Source organism: Rousettus aegyptiacus, unplaced genomic scaffold (assembly GCF_014176215.1).
Source record: "Rousettus aegyptiacus isolate mRouAeg1 unplaced genomic scaffold, mRouAeg1.p scaffold_m13_p_7, whole genome shotgun sequence".
In the NCBI taxonomy this organism is placed as follows: Eukaryota; Metazoa; Chordata; class Mammalia; order Chiroptera; family Pteropodidae; genus Rousettus; species Rousettus aegyptiacus.
Window position 1 is genome coordinate 113,657,089 of NW_023416310.1, and position 18,477 is coordinate 113,675,565.

Below are 18,477 nucleotides of genomic sequence, written 5' to 3' on the forward strand. Positions count from 1 at the left end.
GTGTGTGTAGAAGTGGGTGGTGAGGTGATGAGGAATTCCACCAAGCAAATCCATATACAAAGGGGCACAGATGACATCAGAGGGAGTTTGTTTACAGCTGACCGCAAATGGAGTGTGGCAGCCGGGTGACCTCTTGCTAGGAGAGAACCCTTCCCTGAAATGTTAAACAAGGCAGTAAATGTGGTAGGGTCCATAGGGTTGAGGGGCTGTTGCCCAGTACACTGGAGCTCAGAAAGGTTTCTGGCCTTTGAAAGCAGTGTTAATTCTCCAGGGAGCAAGCAGGCGAGTCTTGACTCCTGATAGTCACCACAATGTGTATGCCTGATGGAACGGAGCAATGAAAAGAGATACATGCCATTTGGTTTCCCAAAAACCAGGGGTCTCGACGTCGACAACAGAGGATTCTTTAATGGTGACTGGCTGTCCTGGTCATTTTCAGTGAGTGCTTAAAAAAAAAAAAAAAAAATTGAACAAATTATTTTATCTCTTTAAGAGCTAAAGGCCAAGCCAGCAAACCCCAACCTGAGGGCTCCAGCCTTTGCAGGGTCTAGGAACCAGACACTGGGTACACAGAGTAAATGAAGCATCCTGCACCAGTCAGTGCCTTTCCTGAACATGTACGTACTGCTATGATTGATGACATGCACAGGGCATGCACGCCAGGTACTGACCTGGGAGAGGCGTATGTAGTAACCCCATTTGAAAAATTTCAATGAATACCTACTGCTATGCTACCCAATTTCTAACAAAATTGGAAAAACTGAATTCAAAGCATTTAATCATTACGAGTTTCCCTGAAATGCACAAAAACAATTATATTGGAATCCTGTTAGACTACTCATGGAAATATAAACAGTTTGACAGTTCCTCAGAGTTAAGTGTGAATTACAATTCAACCCAGAAATTCCACTAGATATGCCAAAGGGAAATGAGATATGTCCACTCAAAAACTTGTATACATGTTTGTGACAACATTGTTCCTAAGGGCCAAAAGGTGGGAACAGACTCAGGTGTTCAATGGTGAGCATGAGTTCAGCATGCCCACCAACTGGGGTACCAAATCCAGCCATGAAAGAATGAAACACTGATAACATGCTACAGCATGGATGGCCCTTGGAAACATGCTAAGTGATAGCAGCCAGACACAAAAAGTCATGCATGTTGCATGACTACATTTATATGAAATGACCAGACTAGGCAAAATCTAGACAAAGCAGGGAAAATGGATGGATTGAGCAATAGCTAAAAGGTATGGACTTGCTTTGGTGGGTGATGAAAGTGTTCTAAATTGTGATGAAAGCTACAAAACTAAATACACTAAAAGTCACTTGATTGTACACCTTAAGTGAATTGCGTGGTATGTAAACTGTAGATCAATAAAGCTTTTAAAACATTTACACAGAGAGGATCCTCATATTTTAAAAAGGTTGAACTTTCTCTAGTAAGCTATTCACTGAGAATAAATCAAAGGCAAAATTCAGTGTGATTGAACAAATATGAACAAATATCCACAAGATGGTACCAAAGCCTTGATAAGCTACCCTCCTTCCTTGGAAGGTAGGTTTCTGGATTTTAGGGGGTTGAGTTTTTTTTTTTCCCCCTATAACGAAGATACTGAGCCCCCCTCCCCCCAAATTTGCCTAAAACAAAGTATATGCAGTGGTACATGGGAGAACTTACTCAGAAACAGAATAGGAGGAAAATTACAAACCCTGGATGTACTTGGAGCAGTCATGATGGAGGATTTCTCAGGTCATAGCCACTGAGATGTCAAGAGCATATAGGGTCCCTATCCTTAAAGAGCTTGGTACATCAAACAGGAGAAACATGTCCACAAGTCACTCTAACAAAATGCTCTTAACAGAAAACCAATACACAAGTGTGATGAGGGCACGGAGTAGGACAATTAATTCAAGGAGTGAGTATCCAGAAGGCAGAAAAAGTACCAATAGTGACAACCAGAAAGGCTGATCAACCACAGAACAGCGCTTCCCAACCTCTTTCCAGGCACACACACAAACCACTACCCAGACTGGACACAGGGACACGAGGCAGCTAGGAGCTCACTGAAAAACATCTTTTTATGATCAGGAATATAGGATAAAATGCATTAGGGAAAATAGTGAATACTGAGTTTTTATATAGTCTTTAAATGTACTTTCAGCTTTTTAAAATGAGGTATTTTAACTTATAAATGTAACCTTATTTTTGTATTCCAATATATGTATAACTCATAATTCAAGTCTACAAATGGATTAAGAGACATTTCTATTAAAGTATTCATTGTGTCTCTCCAAATACAAGTTTCATTGTGTCTCACTTCAAGTTAAAATCTGGTGAATGATTTACATCCTGTTACCTGAAACTCCCTGTCTCTGGAAGAGTATGTATCCTGCTTTCAAAACAATGTGGCCTTCAGGTATAGTTGAGATACTTCATTCATCACAATACCATTGCCCATCACATTTTCTTGCAAAGACAATGTAGTACCCTCCTTTTATACATCTGTGGTGGTTTAGAAAAGCAATCAAATTATAGGACTTGCATTTTGATTAATTAGGAATTCCAATCTATCCAAGTCATTGATAGGAAAGTCAACTGGAGTACCTAACTTGTGTCTCAGACATCTACTATTAAAAAAAGCCACTCGAGATGTAATAACTAAATGCTGGGATTGTAAACCCAATTTCTTAGTGGCTCCCTGACAATTTGAATAATATTGGGGATCTTCAGCACCTCACTTTGCTCTTAAAAAAAATTCAATGCAAACTTTAATTTTACAAAAGTTTGAGGTTTATAGGCTGCACTTTTCATATTTTTCAAAATCTTCAGGTGGCATTTTCAACTCTGGATACCAATCCAAAGAGCAGAGGTCCTCTAGCGTAAGCTCTCACCACACCCAGTGTGCTTGGTGTCAGTTCTGATACAGTTGGTGTTATTGCCGAAGCTGTTAGACTCGGATGTACACTCGTTGCTGGTGTCATGTGAGAAGCTGACCTTGGCAACCTTCCTTGGTACATCATCCATTTTCAAAATGGTTATCTTCTGCAACAAATCTTCAGTTTCCACTGTCTGAGGGAAGTCCTTGCTCCTGGCTGGAGTCATCATTTAGCTCATTGGTTTCCACTTCACTTGGTGGGCCTTCCTCATGTCTGTCATTGGGCATTCTCATGAATAATTTGGTCCTTAGAGCAGTGAAGCAATCCTTTAATTTTCTTGGATTCCAGTAAATATTTTCACATACCAGCACATGCCCAAAAGTGGGACATTTTGGAGTTTATCTTCAGTATTATTTCTTGATATAACCATAAGAGAAGGCCAACCAAAAAGTGAAGAACGAATACCGGGCTGTAATCTGAGTGTCCAACTTTTCTCTTAGGCAAATGTTAGTTATCACGTCAAATGGATCTTTGGTCCTATTGATACTCATTTCAAATACAGTAATCTTATTTGGTGACACTGCTAATGTTTTCATCCACAGTGAATACTTTATCAGTCAGTACTTATCATCTCATCTGCAAGTACTCTTCACAAAGCAATGCCATGCCAACCTCTTGTGTTTTTCCAACAGTACTGCATAGGTTTAGAAAATGGATCCAAGTAAATGAACTTAAACTTCCAAAGTACATTCTTTTATTGTGGGCAATGGAACAAAATAGATTTTGTCAATAAAATGATCAAGTGGTAGTGAAATCTTAGTGCACTCAGGACTTTTTAATACTAGTTTTCATACTAATGTTGAAATGACTACATCTAATTTCTGATTAGGGCTATTAAATAATGACCTCTTCAGCAGACTATCACCATCACAAGAAGGTCAAAACAAGTGGCATTTTTCTCTACTTGATGGAAACTCCTTTTTTTTTGTCCTTACCAAGAATCTGAATGATTCAAATGTTTTCAATTTTACTTCTTGTGTAGTCACTATGCATATCAAATAGCTTCTCTCTGACAAATGTAATGTTGAGGTTTTTTTTCACATCAAGTATTTCAAAATAAAGCTTTTCCCCATTCATACAGATATTGTATTAGCCTACAATTATGCTTCAGGATTCAAATTACAACACTAAATATTACTAATGAAGCATTTATAACTTCATTCTTTTCTAAGTGGAAATTTTCCTTTGAATCCATACTATCAGTTAATATATAACATGTTAATATATTTTCATGGGCTCTTTCAGTTTCTAATTAAGTTCATTAAGGTTTTCAATATTTCAAGCCTTTTAAAATAACTAGCTTTAGCCAAATTGCAAATTGGAATTATTAAGATTTCTTTTAACTCAGCTTCTCGACAAAACTCTTCCTTTGGACAGCAAACACACTTTGGTACAAATGAGATCTCAGAACTCTCTACTTCTTCTCATGAAGCTGAACACAAAGATTAGAGCAGCTTGAATTTTTATTAGATTCGACATTTTAAGATCCATTTAATGTGATGCAGACCGGCAAGGAAACCTTTTGGAGGGCTACCCTCAACCTCCAAGTCCCCAGCAGGAACTTGTGATGTCAACTCTGCTCTCAGTATATATGTGTACCATTGCCAAGTGTATCATTTTCAGTAGCTGTTTTGATGCTTCTTTCTAATGAATCTAATGTTCTTTCAGGAAACTGTCTTCTGTGAGTCCAATTAACTGAGTAAAATGACCAGTATCTGCAGATCTATCAATCTGCAATGAAAACTCCTGATTTAATAATCTGGATTTAATAATCATCCCTATGTCACCTCATACGGTATCAAATCATCTGGAATTTTATTTCTTTTGCTAAACAGTGTTGCAGTCACCATGGAACCAATAAAGTGAGCTCTTCTGGAACTGTGAAGCCCTGAGCCTAGTGCCTCCTTGATTCCTGAGTTGTATCAGATACCTTTGCAGGCAAGCTCACAAAAGCCCTGTACCTCCTCCAGGGCCCTATGCATAACGTGGGTGTTGGAGGCCAGGTATGATGTACCTTATTGGGTACCCCGCCTCCCATAAGGCAAATAAGACATGTTACTCTTGGGCACACAAATTAAATTTGTAATTCTCATTATACTTCCTAATTTGTGAGTTAAACTTTTTTTTATGATTAGTGTGTTTGTCCCACCTTTAACCAAAAAATTTTATGGTGGAAAGTAAATATTTGTTTAAATTAAGTCTATTTAAATGTTTAAATGAAAAGTACCTAAATGTATTTTGGACTTTCATGGCCTTGGCAAATTGATATGTTTAAACAATTTAAATTCAATGTCATGTAATGTATTACAATCGCATATGTTCAAAAGTTTTGAAAAATTGGTTTTCTGAAGCCATGAAGGCCTACAAATGCCTTTAATGAACTAATTAAAATGTGTTTTAGAAATAAACTTATAATTTGGAAATAATTCAATATAAAGTTAGATTTAAAAATATCAATCTCAAATGATATCAAAAAGCAGTAATGAATTTAAAATACATCAAGAATGAGATATATACTATCTTTATAACTTTTCTATAAGTTTAAAATTATCCAAAAATAAATTTTAAAAATCAAGATGAAATTGCAAAAAATCACTGGTGTTCTCTCTTTAGCAACATCAGATACAATTATTATGGAAAAAAAATAATAATGATAATGAAATAATTATGTACATCTTCTAAGTTAGTAGGATAACGTCTGTGCAAAGGCAAATTAAATAAAAAACAAAAAACTTATATTGGCATAAAAGCCAAAGAACTTCACTAATGCTAAACAGTTTGCACTAAAGTAATAAAGAATCTGTGGGAAGGTCAGGTGTAACTACTGCAGAATGCTCCCTGGAGAGAACGTGGTACACACTGTACTGTGCGCCAGTTCGGCAGTGGCTGACTTCAGGAAGTGTACCCAGAAATCCACAAATAATGTCCATTTGCATGTCCAACTTTTATACAGGTGTTCTAAAAGCCACCAGGATTTTGTGGCCTGGGAAATCTCACAACCCACCAGCCTCCCCAGGCACCCACGTTGGGTAGTTCTGTCAGAGGCCCCATTCAGCACCAGAACAATGGCACTGAGGTCCAGAGACCCTCTGGAGTTCCGAACCCACCTCTATCCATGTCAGAGGTCCAAGGTTAACACCAAGTCTGATCCCAGAGGTTCCCAAGCTGCTTCCCTGTCCCTGGTTACCATTGCTTAAATTCGAAGGAAGCATCGTCTTACATGCTGGGAAAAGTAAATGGTCCTTCAAAAATAGCAAGGTGAAATGGCCATCCATTAAGGCCACAAGGGCCTGACTTCCCCACACATTCCATGAGCCAGCAGTTTGCAAGGTGTGGTCCTCAGACATGGTGAGTCAAACTGGGGCAGGCCCAGCAACCTGCAAGTTAACAAGTCCTCTAAGTGATTCTGACACACACTCAAGTTTGGGCACCTCTGCCATAGGCCATACAATACAGCATTTAAAATTTGTCTTCAGGAACTCAAACGAGAAACGTCTGTTGCCTTGAGTCTAAATGACATTTAAAAAAGAACTGCAGTGTTGTGCACAAAGCTGATTCATGTCATGGTGGAACAACCTAATTTTTCCACTTGGAATTTCTTACCTGGAGGGATATGAAGCCTATATAACAATTTAATTTTCTCGCTCATTTCTCCATTATACATAGTATCTGCCAAAAAAAAAAAAAAAAAAAAACATTGAGTAGATGCAGATGGGTTAAAGTACACTTGTCATGACACAAACTCACTGGAGAGAGATTAGTAAAGTCAACGCTTGTTAACTCTACACTTCTCTGCCCCAGACACACACTGTGTTTGAAATGGAAAGGTGAAAGGCAGTGATTGCTGACTGTTGAGCTACAAAATAACCTCACAAATTTTGACTGGCCTCATACCTTCTAAAAGACTTGAATTTCATGTGCAAGCATTCAAAACGTGGCTCCTTAACAGGCCACCACCACATCCTGGGCACCAAAGAGAACAAGAGACCTTGTATGTTGAGAGCCTGGGCCCCTCTTCCCACCCCTCGAAGCATAAAAACAGTCATGACAGGAGCCTGCAGAGTGATTTTTCAAGTCATAAAAATCAAGTCATGCCTGTCACAAATATACTTCACTGTGTGGCTCTCCCTGTTCCACGATCCACTTTGTCTTATATTCATACATTCACACCCCAAAATCAACCCGCTGCAATAAAGACCGACAGTCATACCGAGACAGCTCACAAATGCCTTGAATTCAATAAGATGGTCCACGTTGTCATCCAGAAGCCTGAACGTCCTTCCAGCGAGGATCTCCGTGTGGGTCCCGCAGGTCCACGGCGAGACAAGCTGGAACAGGTGTGCAAACTGCTGGGCATCTATGCGGTACTGCTCTGTGTAGGGCCTGCTGGGGTCATGGCGAAGGGCCACGGGCCTGGGCTGCTCCCAGTAACAGCTCAGCATGTGTTCTCTCTTAAGATGAAGGAAAGAGTGATCTGTGAGAGATGGCAGGACACTTAAGCCAAGGCTAACACGTCCTTCTCTCATGACTTACTTTGCCTTGTAAAATTAATGTGTAATGAATAAGCAACATTATAGAGCAAATGGAAGAAAGTTAAATTGCAATCTCACCACCTCTAACCAGATATAAAAGTTGTCACTCTGTAGTCCTTGCCCACGTGAATGTCATTTTGATATTTTTAAAGTTTTTTTTTTATTGTAGCAAATATGCATAACAAAATTTACCATTTTAACTATTTTAAATACATGATTCAGCTGCCATAGTTTTAATTATATAAGATAAACAATTTTTTTTATTTTTATTTTTTTAATTTTTTAGGCGAGGCAACCATTGGTTGACCTCACAGATTGCAAGGACTTTGTCAGCTTATAATCCCTTATTTTTTAATTTTTTAAAAATTTTCACTTATTCTTTTTTTTACACCTACAGCACCTGGTCTTCCTAGGTGGATAAGCAATTTTTAATCTGATGTTTTCTCATAATCACATTATTTCAAAATCAAAAAGTACTAGGCAAATCTATAGGATACAAAAGAAGCTAGCGACGCTGGTTACCTGTGGGGAGGGAAAGTGGGAGTAGAGACCCAGACGTGGAAGCAAGTTTTATTACTGTATAGTTTTACATATATTCTGAATTTTGAACCATACGGACAATTATTAACAATATATTAACAATTCAAATAAAAGTAAAAAAGATGATTTCAAGTTTTGGGACTAGGCAAGAAAACTAAAGAAATCAAAAGTGGCTCTGTTGCTGAGGACCAGCTGAGCCTCTTAGAATATATCTTTTATGTCACCTCTTGGGACATCTCAACTATTGAAATGGGTCCCAGTAACTGCAGATTCCCCATAATTTCAATGCTCTTCACCCGTAAGGATGGCACAGAGACAGGAGGCGGCGCTGTAATATACCAGCACATATTCCATTCTGGATAGAAACCAAAATTCCATTTGTAATTTTACTGTCGTATTCATTGTGGCTATGTTCTTTAAAGAGCCTTTGCAGAATGGTGAAAAGTACTACAGAGGTCTAATAAATTTCCATTCCTGAAAACCCAAGACACACTGAATTTCCACATGTAGTTGTACATCGTTTGATGCTGAGGTCCCACAGAATCCTGCCCAGAAGAAAACAGTTACAATATACAGGCCAAGGACCAATCTGACCTGCTTACATAGACTCTTAGGGAAAAACAAACCAACATAAAACTTGTCAAAGGACATGAACAGCTGATACAAAAAAGTATACAATCAGCCAATAAACTCATGAAATGGTAGTCACCTCACTAATGAGTAAACAATTTAAATTAAGAGAAAATGCAATTTTCTACAATATTAGCAAAATTTTTAAAGACGCATAAAATTAAATGCTGTGTGGGTATGGAGTATAGGAAATGAGCACTCAGACATCATCATTGAAACTCAAATTTGAAAAACCAATCCTGTGTTAGCAGTATTGACCGAAATTGGATCTGTGACCTCACACCATGATAAGAGCAACACTGACGCCCTGATAAAGGCATAAAGGCGTTCACTCAGTATGACACTGTTAACGAAGCAGCAAAAGACTGGAAATGACATAATTGTCTCTCAGTAGGGGAATGTTAAATTACGGCTCAACCCTATAATAAAATCATGCAGCCATTAAAAAAGAATGAGAAAGGATCTATAGATACTGATCTAGAAATATGTCCAGGACAGAAAATTATAAGCCATTATGTTTAGCGCAATCTCAATCTATGTGGAAATAAAGTGTGTGTGTGTGTGTGTGTGTGTGTGTGTGTGTGTGTGTGTGTCTAGAGAGATATAGTATAAGGAGGCAAAAAAAAAATTAGATTCACCATATTGTGAACAGAATTACCTGTACAAGGTAGGATTGCAGGTGAGAGTAAGTATGATTTAATTTTACTTGTTTTTAAATTAAATTTTGAAAATAAAAGTCTAACCAGAACATGAAAATGAGCAAAATGATATTAAAGAGATCAGATGCTCTCTAGGGTCTGGCAGTCTAGCAACAGTGAATGAATGTAACTGATCATCGAGAAGGAGGGCAGGCTAATGTGCATGGATGGTTTCAGCTCCCATGTGTTTCCAAAAGTGAGCTATCTATACACACAGAGTATAAATTATTCTGTTCACATTGTATTTGGAAAGATAAGATTAATGAAGCTATTCTCAACCTGAGAGAACAGGAGGTGAACATTATACATCTGAATTTATGTAATTTTCAAGATTTCTTTACAATATGGATGAACCTTGAAGGTATTATGCTAAGTGAAATAAGTCAGAGAAAGACAAATACTGTATTATCTCACATGTGGACCTTACAAAAGAAAACAAAAAAATCCAAACTCATAGATGAAGAGATTGGATTTGCAGGTTACCCGAGGCAGGGGGCCCTGGGGCAGCTGGAAGAAGGTGGTCCAAAGGTGCAAACTCCCAGTTATAAGTACTCTCTGGGGATGCCATGCATAACGTGATGACTGTAGTCAGCGTTGCTGTATGGCATATCTGAATGCTGCTAAGATAATATGATCCTAAAAGGTGTCATCACAAGAAGAAAAACATTTTGGGGGGGCATCTCTATGAGAAGATGGAGCTTAACTAAACTTACTGTGGAATCATTTCATAATATATGTGAGTCATGTCATGCTGTTTGCCTTAAACTCATATAGTGCTATATGTCAATTACATCTTAATAAAACTGAAAGAAAAAAATAACTGCATTACAAGATAAAAAAGATTGCTTTAAATTAACCAGAAAAAATAGATTTTATTAAGTATAACCACATGGTTCATCTTCAACAGGAATGAGGATGTAAAGGTAAAGGTCAGAGCTGGCACAGAACGGTCTCACAGTCAAGTCTGAGGGCAGGGTGCAGTGGAGCGAAGAGCTTACTAAGAACCTGCCACATATGTACAAGGCAATGTAAGGGTATTTTGGTGTGGTCCTTCTCTTTAAGAAAATTACATTCTGATTCAAGAGAGAAGCCTATAAAACCCAGCTAGAGAACGTAATACACATAGTGCTTAAGTATTAAGATACGTGAAGCCTGTGAGAGCCAAGGCAATTCAGGGGAGGCCGGAAAGGATAGCCTGAGGGGCTGTCATGTGCAGGTGATGCGACTCCAAACCTGGTGGAGGGTCCTGGGGTGGGTGTGTAATGGGGCACCTTGGTTACAGAACAGAATTAGACACTGTGATTATGACACTATTTTATTGCAATTTCCTTTGGAAGTATATTTTGAAAATAATCTATATTTAGTTTTTAAGTTTATGTAGTCTACAGCCATGCCACCCTGAACACGCTCGATCCCATCTAATCTCAGAAGCTAAGCAGGGTCGGGCATAGTTAGTACTTGAATGGGAGGAATAGCAAGTGCTGTAGGCATAAAAAATTTTTTTTAATAAATAAAATAAAAATAAAAGACAAATCTTCAAATTTAAATAAATAAATAAATAATAAATTTATATTTGTGGTTTGTCCTGCATATATGAAAGACTGGTAGGGCTAACTACAAACATGAAAGATTTCATCAAGTGCATCACTCACAGGAAAGACAGAAATAGAAAACAACAATCAGATCTATCTTTAAAAACTTTGTATTAAAGATGAATGACATGATTAGTACTTACTGAAATGTTTTCATACTAAATTTAAAGCAATTTTTGAATTATATAAATTCAGATTCATGACACATCTCAAATGGAGAACAGTTAACTCTAAACAAATGATTCTATACAAAACAACACATTTGTAGACCTGCTTTCATGTTTCTGGTTTCCCTATTTTTCTTCCTTGAAAGTCAGAGCGCTTGGGGTTGTGGAACAGGGAGAGCCACAAAGTGAGTGTATTTGTGACTGGCATGACGTGATTATCTCTTTGTGCAACAGAGGAAACTGTACAAATTGAAAATGGATGATGTTTACAGGAGACAGGGCCAGGAGTCCTGCTTATTATGAATGAGGAATGCCAGAAATCCAAAAGCCAACCAGCCATTTCGGTGACTATAGGGAAACGTGCCACAACGGGTGGGGCTAGGATGACCTCCAAGGCTCTGCTCAGAAGCCCTGGAGTGCTGCTAATTACTGTTTAATCTGTTTGGGCAATTTGTGATCAGAAGCGACAGTTGCTTCGAGTGTCCACCAGGGGGAGCCCTGGAGGCTGCTCCCTTCAGTGCAAGACTTGCTCTCTGCAATTGCTCTTTTTCTTTCTTCACTGCTAGGGGTCAGGAGTGGATCAATGTGTTTGCCACTCTTCCCCATTTTATTTACTGCTTCGACCAAGAGTATTTTTAGCAAGGCACTTAAAAATGTTCTTTGCAGGGTGAGTTAAATAGCAATACTTGGGAATCTACTTTAACATTCAAATATTAGAAATATGGTTTAGTATATTATTACCGATATGACGAAAATAACATAAAAAAGATTAAGACTATGTAGCAACATGGAAAAGTGTTTAAAACAGCAGCAAGGGAACAGAGAATGCATTCCAGCCAAATATAAAAATACGTGGACATGTATCGTGGGTAGGATTATGAGTAACTAAAAAGTATTTGAGATGACAGTTTCAGTTGGGTCACTGTTCCATCTACTGTGGACTGGGGACGCATTGTAGCAGCTCTAGTGGATGGGCTTCTAGCCCACAAAGCTAAGCAGAGCCGCCCCAGACAAGCACAGAGCAGAGCCCTCCACATCACCACAGGCAGACTGGCAGCGTTGGTTCCGGCCTGCTTCAGAGCCTGCTACTCCATCTACTTTCCAGAATTTCATACCTTGAATAAGTCATATAGTTCCTCGAGGTCTTCTGGAAGAATTGAGACTTCTGGGGTGACAACACGGAGCTTGAGGGAAGAACAAACAGCAATGGAGTGAGTTCTCCGCTTGCACCTGGAGAATCAGAGGTGGGGGCAGGGGGCTCTTTCTACTAGTGTGGGACACCAAGTGTCCAGTGACAGCTTCCCTTTCTGCTTGAGCAGTGTCTGTTCCTTTATGATACAAAAATCACTTTATGGGGACTTTCTCAGGTGTTTATCCTTGGCCTTTCTAAGCCACACACCAGGGCCTCCAGATAAATGTGTACGTTCTAATGGAAGTGAAACACTAGGAAAGGAGGAGCTGGGCCAGAAAACTCTTCCTGAAAGGCAGTGAACATGGCAGGCACACATGCTGGGCATTTTCTCCATCCTACTTCAGTCCCATGCAGTGGGCGTCATAAACAACCAGGAAACCTGGCTCACAGTGGTTAATTTGTTCACAATTTGACTCTAAATCCTATGCTGTTTCTAGACCACACCACAAACACCTATTAAGTTTTTAATTCAACTCAGATGCATTTTTACGTTAGAGACCAACAGAGGACACACACAGGCCAGTGAGAGGCTTCCACTCACCACGTTCTGCTTTGTGGTCTCTTCATGGCTCTGCAGGACCCTGATCCGGTGCCGACAGCGCATATGCTCAATCTGCTCCACAGACTGGTCTCCAAATTTCTGTGGGGAGACAATGATGACCTGCTCACAGACCCTTATGTACACAGAGGACATGAGGAGCAGCCCCCAAAACCTCCCACAGGGTGGGATGGGACAGGGCCAGTTACCTCGTAGGAGTCCCGGATCAGGTCAGCAATGTCAGTCATAGGGTAGGGCTCCTGGTCATCGGAGAAAAAAGCATGGTGACTGCCAACTGGGGGTCCAGGGCTGTCCTCATTCTTAATGTGATCTAGAAACCTAAGCATACCACCTGGCATTAAAGTGCAGGCTGGCCCTCACTGGGCACCATCCAACATCCACTCCCTTCACAGATGCCATAGATATGTCACAGCACTTCTAAACACAGCTCATTTGTCCCCAGACACCAAGAGGAGGCAGGGGAGCAACCACTACACTCGTTTTAGAGAAAAGGAAAAAGCTATAAAGCTAGACTTGGTGGTATAGGCTCCACAGTAGGTTTCCAGGGGCCTGCGACTCTCCACTTAAGTAAATACAAACTTCTGTGCATACACGCAGTTTTAAGCTGCCACAATATTCTGAAAGGGAAACTTTCATTTGTCAACCAACTTGCCCTCAGTTCCAATAGACCTAGGTTCCAGTCCTTGGCCTAGAGGGACACACCAGCCCCTACATGTATAAAATGTCTGAAACCTCCAGCTAGCTGCCTGAGGTTTTTCCCGGTGTCCGTCCTGTCCAAGGCCACTTTGTGTCCATTTACACTCAAGACATTTGAACCTCAGGGAAGAGCACTGACAGCACTCTCTCCCTCCTTCACTTGGTAGAGAGGAATGAGGGAAGATGGCACTCTTTACCACATGCAGATGACAAGTGCCATCTGATGGCCTGGCTCTAGGGGGACCAGACAGTGACAAGCAACAGAGAGGAAGGAAAGTTCCCATAGCGACAGCCCTGCTGGGCACCTGCTGCTGCCTCCTCCTGCCATCTGTCTTCCAGGGTTCCAGCTGCTGCCCACTCTGCCCAGGTCAGCCACCAAAACATAGCTCACCTGCTAAGGATCATCAGGGCCTGGCCATCATCTTTGCTGCTGCATAGGTCCTCGGTGTTGGCATCCAGCACAGCCAACCCCAGCTGGAAGATAGCTTTGATCCCATCGTAGAAGAAGCAATCTACAACGTTCACTGCACTCTCCAGAGGCATAATGCTGAGGAAAAGAGTTAGGAACCACGAGAGAGAGATGGACGCCAGGGCTGAGGGGTCGTTCAGATGCTCGGCCAGCTCAGGGAGGTGCTCCCTGGTGAGCTCCTCAAACACGGATTGGTCCACCTGGGCCCCTAGAGAAGGAAGGCCACACTCTCTAAAGTTAGCCTGAAACCAAAATCTCTCTGAGGTAAGAACAGTGAAACAGAATTGAGACCAGAAAGGACTTGTACTTAGTTAACTGATCTTATATATTTTGACCAAGGTAATTCGACGGGGAAGAGATAGTATTCTCAAAAAATAGTTGGTAGATGGTCACAAGGATAAGGAACACGGAAAAGGGAACAGTCAGCAGTAATATAACGGCTATGTGTAGAGCCAGAGGGAAGATAGAGCAATCAAGGGAATCGTTTCAAAAAATATATAAATGTCTAACCAATGTACTGTAGACTTGACATAAAATAAAATACTAAAAAATTGTGGATATCTGTATGGATGTTGAGGAAGAGCCTTAACCCCTACTTTACACCACACAGAAAAATATATTTGAAATGAGTAACAGACCTAAAGATAAAAGTTAGCAGTATAAAACTTTGAAAAGGCAAAGTTTCTTAGGACACCAAAAGCACTAAGTGTAGAAAAAATTATAAATTGGACTTCATCAGCACTGAAGACTCATGTCCTTCAAAAGACACCATTAATAATATGAAAGTGTGGACTTCGAACTCAGAAAATACCTGACAAAGATCTCGTACTCAAAATAAAGAAGTCCTGCAACTTAGTAATAAGTCAGTAGCCATTTTTTTAAAAAAAAAAAACAGGCACAAGACTTGAACAGACACTTCGGAAGAGATGACAAATGGCCAGTAAGCACAAAAATATATGTTCAACATTATTAATCGAAGAAATGCAAATTAAAACCACCATAATCTATCACTTCTCACCCACTAGAATGGCTAAAATTAAGAATACAATTCCAAGTGTTAATGGGATGTGGAGCAATTAAATGGCACTCATGTTGCTGGTATGAGATCTACATACTCTTCGAAAAATTGGCAGTTCCTATACAATTAAACATACTTCCAACCTATGACCCAGCAATTCTACGCCTAATATTCAAGAAAACTGAGAATATATAGTATTCACAAAAAGACACAACTGTTCAATGCAACTTAGAATAAAAAACTGGAAACATATGTCTATCAATAGGTGACAGGATAAACACATGATGATACACATGCTCAGTGAAATACTGGGCTACAAGAGACAAACTCATGATATGTCAGCATCGTGCTGTGCAAAGGAAGCTAGTCATGAAAGAGAACGCTCCCTATTATAACACTCATACCAAGTTTAAGGACAGGCCAAGTTAATCTGTGGTGATAGAATTAATGCTGAGTGCTGCCTGTGGGGAAAGTGGAGGGTTATATAGAGGCTCCATGTGTTCCACCCTGCATGGGATGGAAGGTGACAAGAGTACACGTAACTACAGAGGGTCTGCTGGTCACTGGAATATGAGTTATCCCTTAGCAACACTCGTCAACTGACAACATGCCTCCCATGACCTCAAGGTTCTGGTTATTCCTTGCCACTTGGTACATTAACTGCCTCCCACGATATCAAGTGGAAAGGGACACAAGCCAGGTAACCACTTGGGTACATGATGGGGGCCAGGTGAGATGGTCAGTCATACCAAAAGGCCACCTCCCTCACAGCCAGCCCTCCTCCTTACTCCCAGGGGTTATCACATCCCCTCAGTCTCAGGACATGAATCTTCCAACCCTTCTTCCTGCCTTACCCCTATGCTCAGTCCTTTGTCAAATTCTGTCTTCAGTTGGTTCTATTGCTTCTGTTCCTGCTGCTGCCACTCTACTTTTGGGCCATTCCATCTCTCATTTTGGATTACTGAAAAGTGTCCCTAAAAGTATCACTAAAGAAATTTTTGTGTCATTTTCTCCATTAGGAGGTTGCTGGACCACAGACATAGTGGAAATTCAAATGTCAACCACATGGAAGACAGAGGCACCAAGTGCAACTACCAGTGAGCTTTCTTATTGTCACCTTATGCAAGTGGCGGGGGGCATTCTCAAAGTCTGCCCTTTGGCCTGGGCCTAATGTGACCCTCCAGCCTTAGTCTGTGCTCCTTCTCTCCCATCCCGTCTGCAAGAGCTCCCTGGTACCAAGAGCAAGACTCCCTCCCTTTCCAGGCCACTGGATTAGTGTAAAACCTCTCCAGTTTTCACTTTTCAACTGGTTTCTTGAGCCTAGAATTTTTCTCTCCTTGTAAATTCAGCTATCCAAGTAATTTTTTTTTACTAAAATTTGTCAATGTTTGTAGCAAAAGAGTAATCAGGTTTCTTCATTCTGCCATTTTGTCAAAACTGTACAGAGAATTATACCAGCTAGCTTTGCAACTCTAAGAGCCAAACAGTGTTTATGCAGAGAGAGCAGATTGTAGAACCAGGGCTAGTGACAAATGTCCTTGCCTGGACTCTGGCACTATCCTCAGGGACAAAGGAGGAGGCAGCTTACCGATGACCCGGCGGTTGAAGTAGTCAGGGAGCATCCGCTCACACAGGGCAACCAGCAACCAGAAGGCTTCCTCCTCCCTGGTGTACAGCAGCAAGACAGAGGTCAGGATGTTCATGGACTGCTCGGGAGTCACATATGGAGGGATAGTTACTGACCAGGCCATGGAGGACCACAGAGATGTTAAAAACACGTAAGCCTAAATGACCCACAAAAGTCGAAATCTGGCACACTCCAACCACTAACACTCATGCGGTAGAATGACCATGTGTCATACCAAGAAGATTCACTAGGCTGAGCCATCAGACACTATTCTGTCACTGTCCCCATGTACTAATGCTGCATTTAGCTGTGGTATACCCCTCAGGCTCAGATTTAATCCAGCTCTTCTCTGTTCATGTTCATACAGACAGACAATAACACAAACAACTTCATTCACCCATTGATTTTGCTCATTCACAGAAAAACAAAGTTTAAAATCTTATATTTTTAAATGTCAGAAGCTTCTCTAATCCAGTCTTGGGTTGGGGACTTTTTATTGTGTACTGTTTATTTTGTGTTGTTTAATGCATCCCAGAATAAACTGAGCAAACTTCCTATGTCCTAAGGAACTGCTCAGAAGATGTCTTGCCAGTACTCATGCTTCTTGAAAAAAATGACCTGCCCCAAACATCTTTTCTCTCCCCAAATAGCACTGTCAGTTTTTAAACCATCCCTAGAAGTTCTGGAGGTCTAGACAGAGCTGTGTGGGGCATGAAGATGGCAGCACCCACAGGTACTCAGCCTGCATGCTGTCCTATGGGGCCCTGGACAATGCCTCTAACCTCAAATGATCATCTACGAGGATGATTTCCTTTGGTCTCATTCGATATGTTCTTTGGGGGAAGGGACTGAGAATGGATCATCCACATGATGGTCCTCAGTACCGGATGGCTCAGAACCATGGCACCTGGGACCTGGGGGCTGACATAAGATGTGGACTAAAAGGTCTGCTCCTCAGTACACATCTCACCTGGCAGTACCCAATTTTGGGGTTCCGGTGGGCATAGGCCGTCAGAACTCTCCTCAAAGCAGCAATTCCTGTTTCATTTTGGAAGGCGGGATGCTCCGGTAAGGAACGGTGCAGGTCTCGTTCTATCTCCTCCGTCACCAGGCAACATTTTCCCATGGACTCCTCCACCAGATGGCCATAGTAACCAGGATGTGAAGCGAGGTCAGTGACAGCATCTGACGATTTAACAGTAATTTTTCAAGGGGTACTGATTACCAGAAAAGTGTCAATATGGGGAAGGGGCTTGTCCCATCGAGAACCTCAGTTGGGTCTCGTGACTCGAGGGACATAAACTATTTTGAGACCACGCACAACCAAAAGGACTTCATTTCTGCCAAAAACAGAAGAAAGAGAAAAAAAAAGAACGAAACAACATGGATTTCCTAAGAATAACCCTATATAAAAAGGGGGGGAAGCTCATACGAGTTTTGCCAACATGATTTTCATAAATTGTGGTCCTCAGTTAAAGGAAGTATATATATATATATATATGTGTGTGTGTGTACATCTATACATATACACATACATATATACTTACATATATAATTACATAATTTTCATGCATTAACTTAATAAGATGTTATTGAGTACCTATGTAGGAAGCACACGAGAAGGTACAATTATGATTAAGTAACACTAACAATCATTAAGGAGCCCACAAGCTGCCAAAAGGAAACAGTATTATGATGTACAGGACAACCAAGCACTGCCCACCCGCCAAGCCACTTCCCAGGCCTCTTGAAAGGCAGGGACACCAGGGGATGAGTGAACCAACCCATGTGAGGGTTCTAGTCACTCACTGGCCAGTG

General features: G+C 40.7%; 1 protein-coding gene across 8 annotated transcripts in view; it reads right to left on the reverse strand.

The window, feature by feature from the left end:
* TBC1D8 (TBC1 domain family member 8) overlaps nt 1-18,477 on the reverse strand; it is a 96,030-nt gene that overhangs the window by 2,432 nt on the left and 75,121 nt on the right. For 4 of the 8 annotated variants that reach the window (XM_016157259.2, XM_016157256.2, XM_016157265.2 and 1 more), the window contains 9 exons: nt 17,630-17,844; nt 16,621-16,738; nt 13,937-14,222; nt 13,038-13,167; nt 12,832-12,951; nt 12,214-12,282; nt 7,150-7,390; nt 6,543-6,608; nt 356-445 (listed from right to left, as the gene is read on the reverse strand). In XM_016157259.2, the coding sequence (XP_016012745.1) occupies nt 356-445; nt 6,543-6,608; nt 7,150-7,390; nt 12,214-12,282; nt 12,832-12,951; nt 13,038-13,167; nt 13,937-14,222; nt 16,621-16,738; nt 17,630-17,844 (1,335 nt within the window). Of the gene's footprint in view, nt 1-355; nt 6,317-6,542; nt 6,609-7,149; nt 7,391-12,213; nt 12,283-12,831; nt 12,952-13,037; nt 13,168-13,936; nt 14,223-16,620; nt 16,739-17,629; nt 17,845-18,477 lie in introns of those variants that run through there. The other 4 variants (XM_016157261.2, XM_016157257.2, XM_016157263.2 and 1 more) reach the window with 3 other exon arrangements.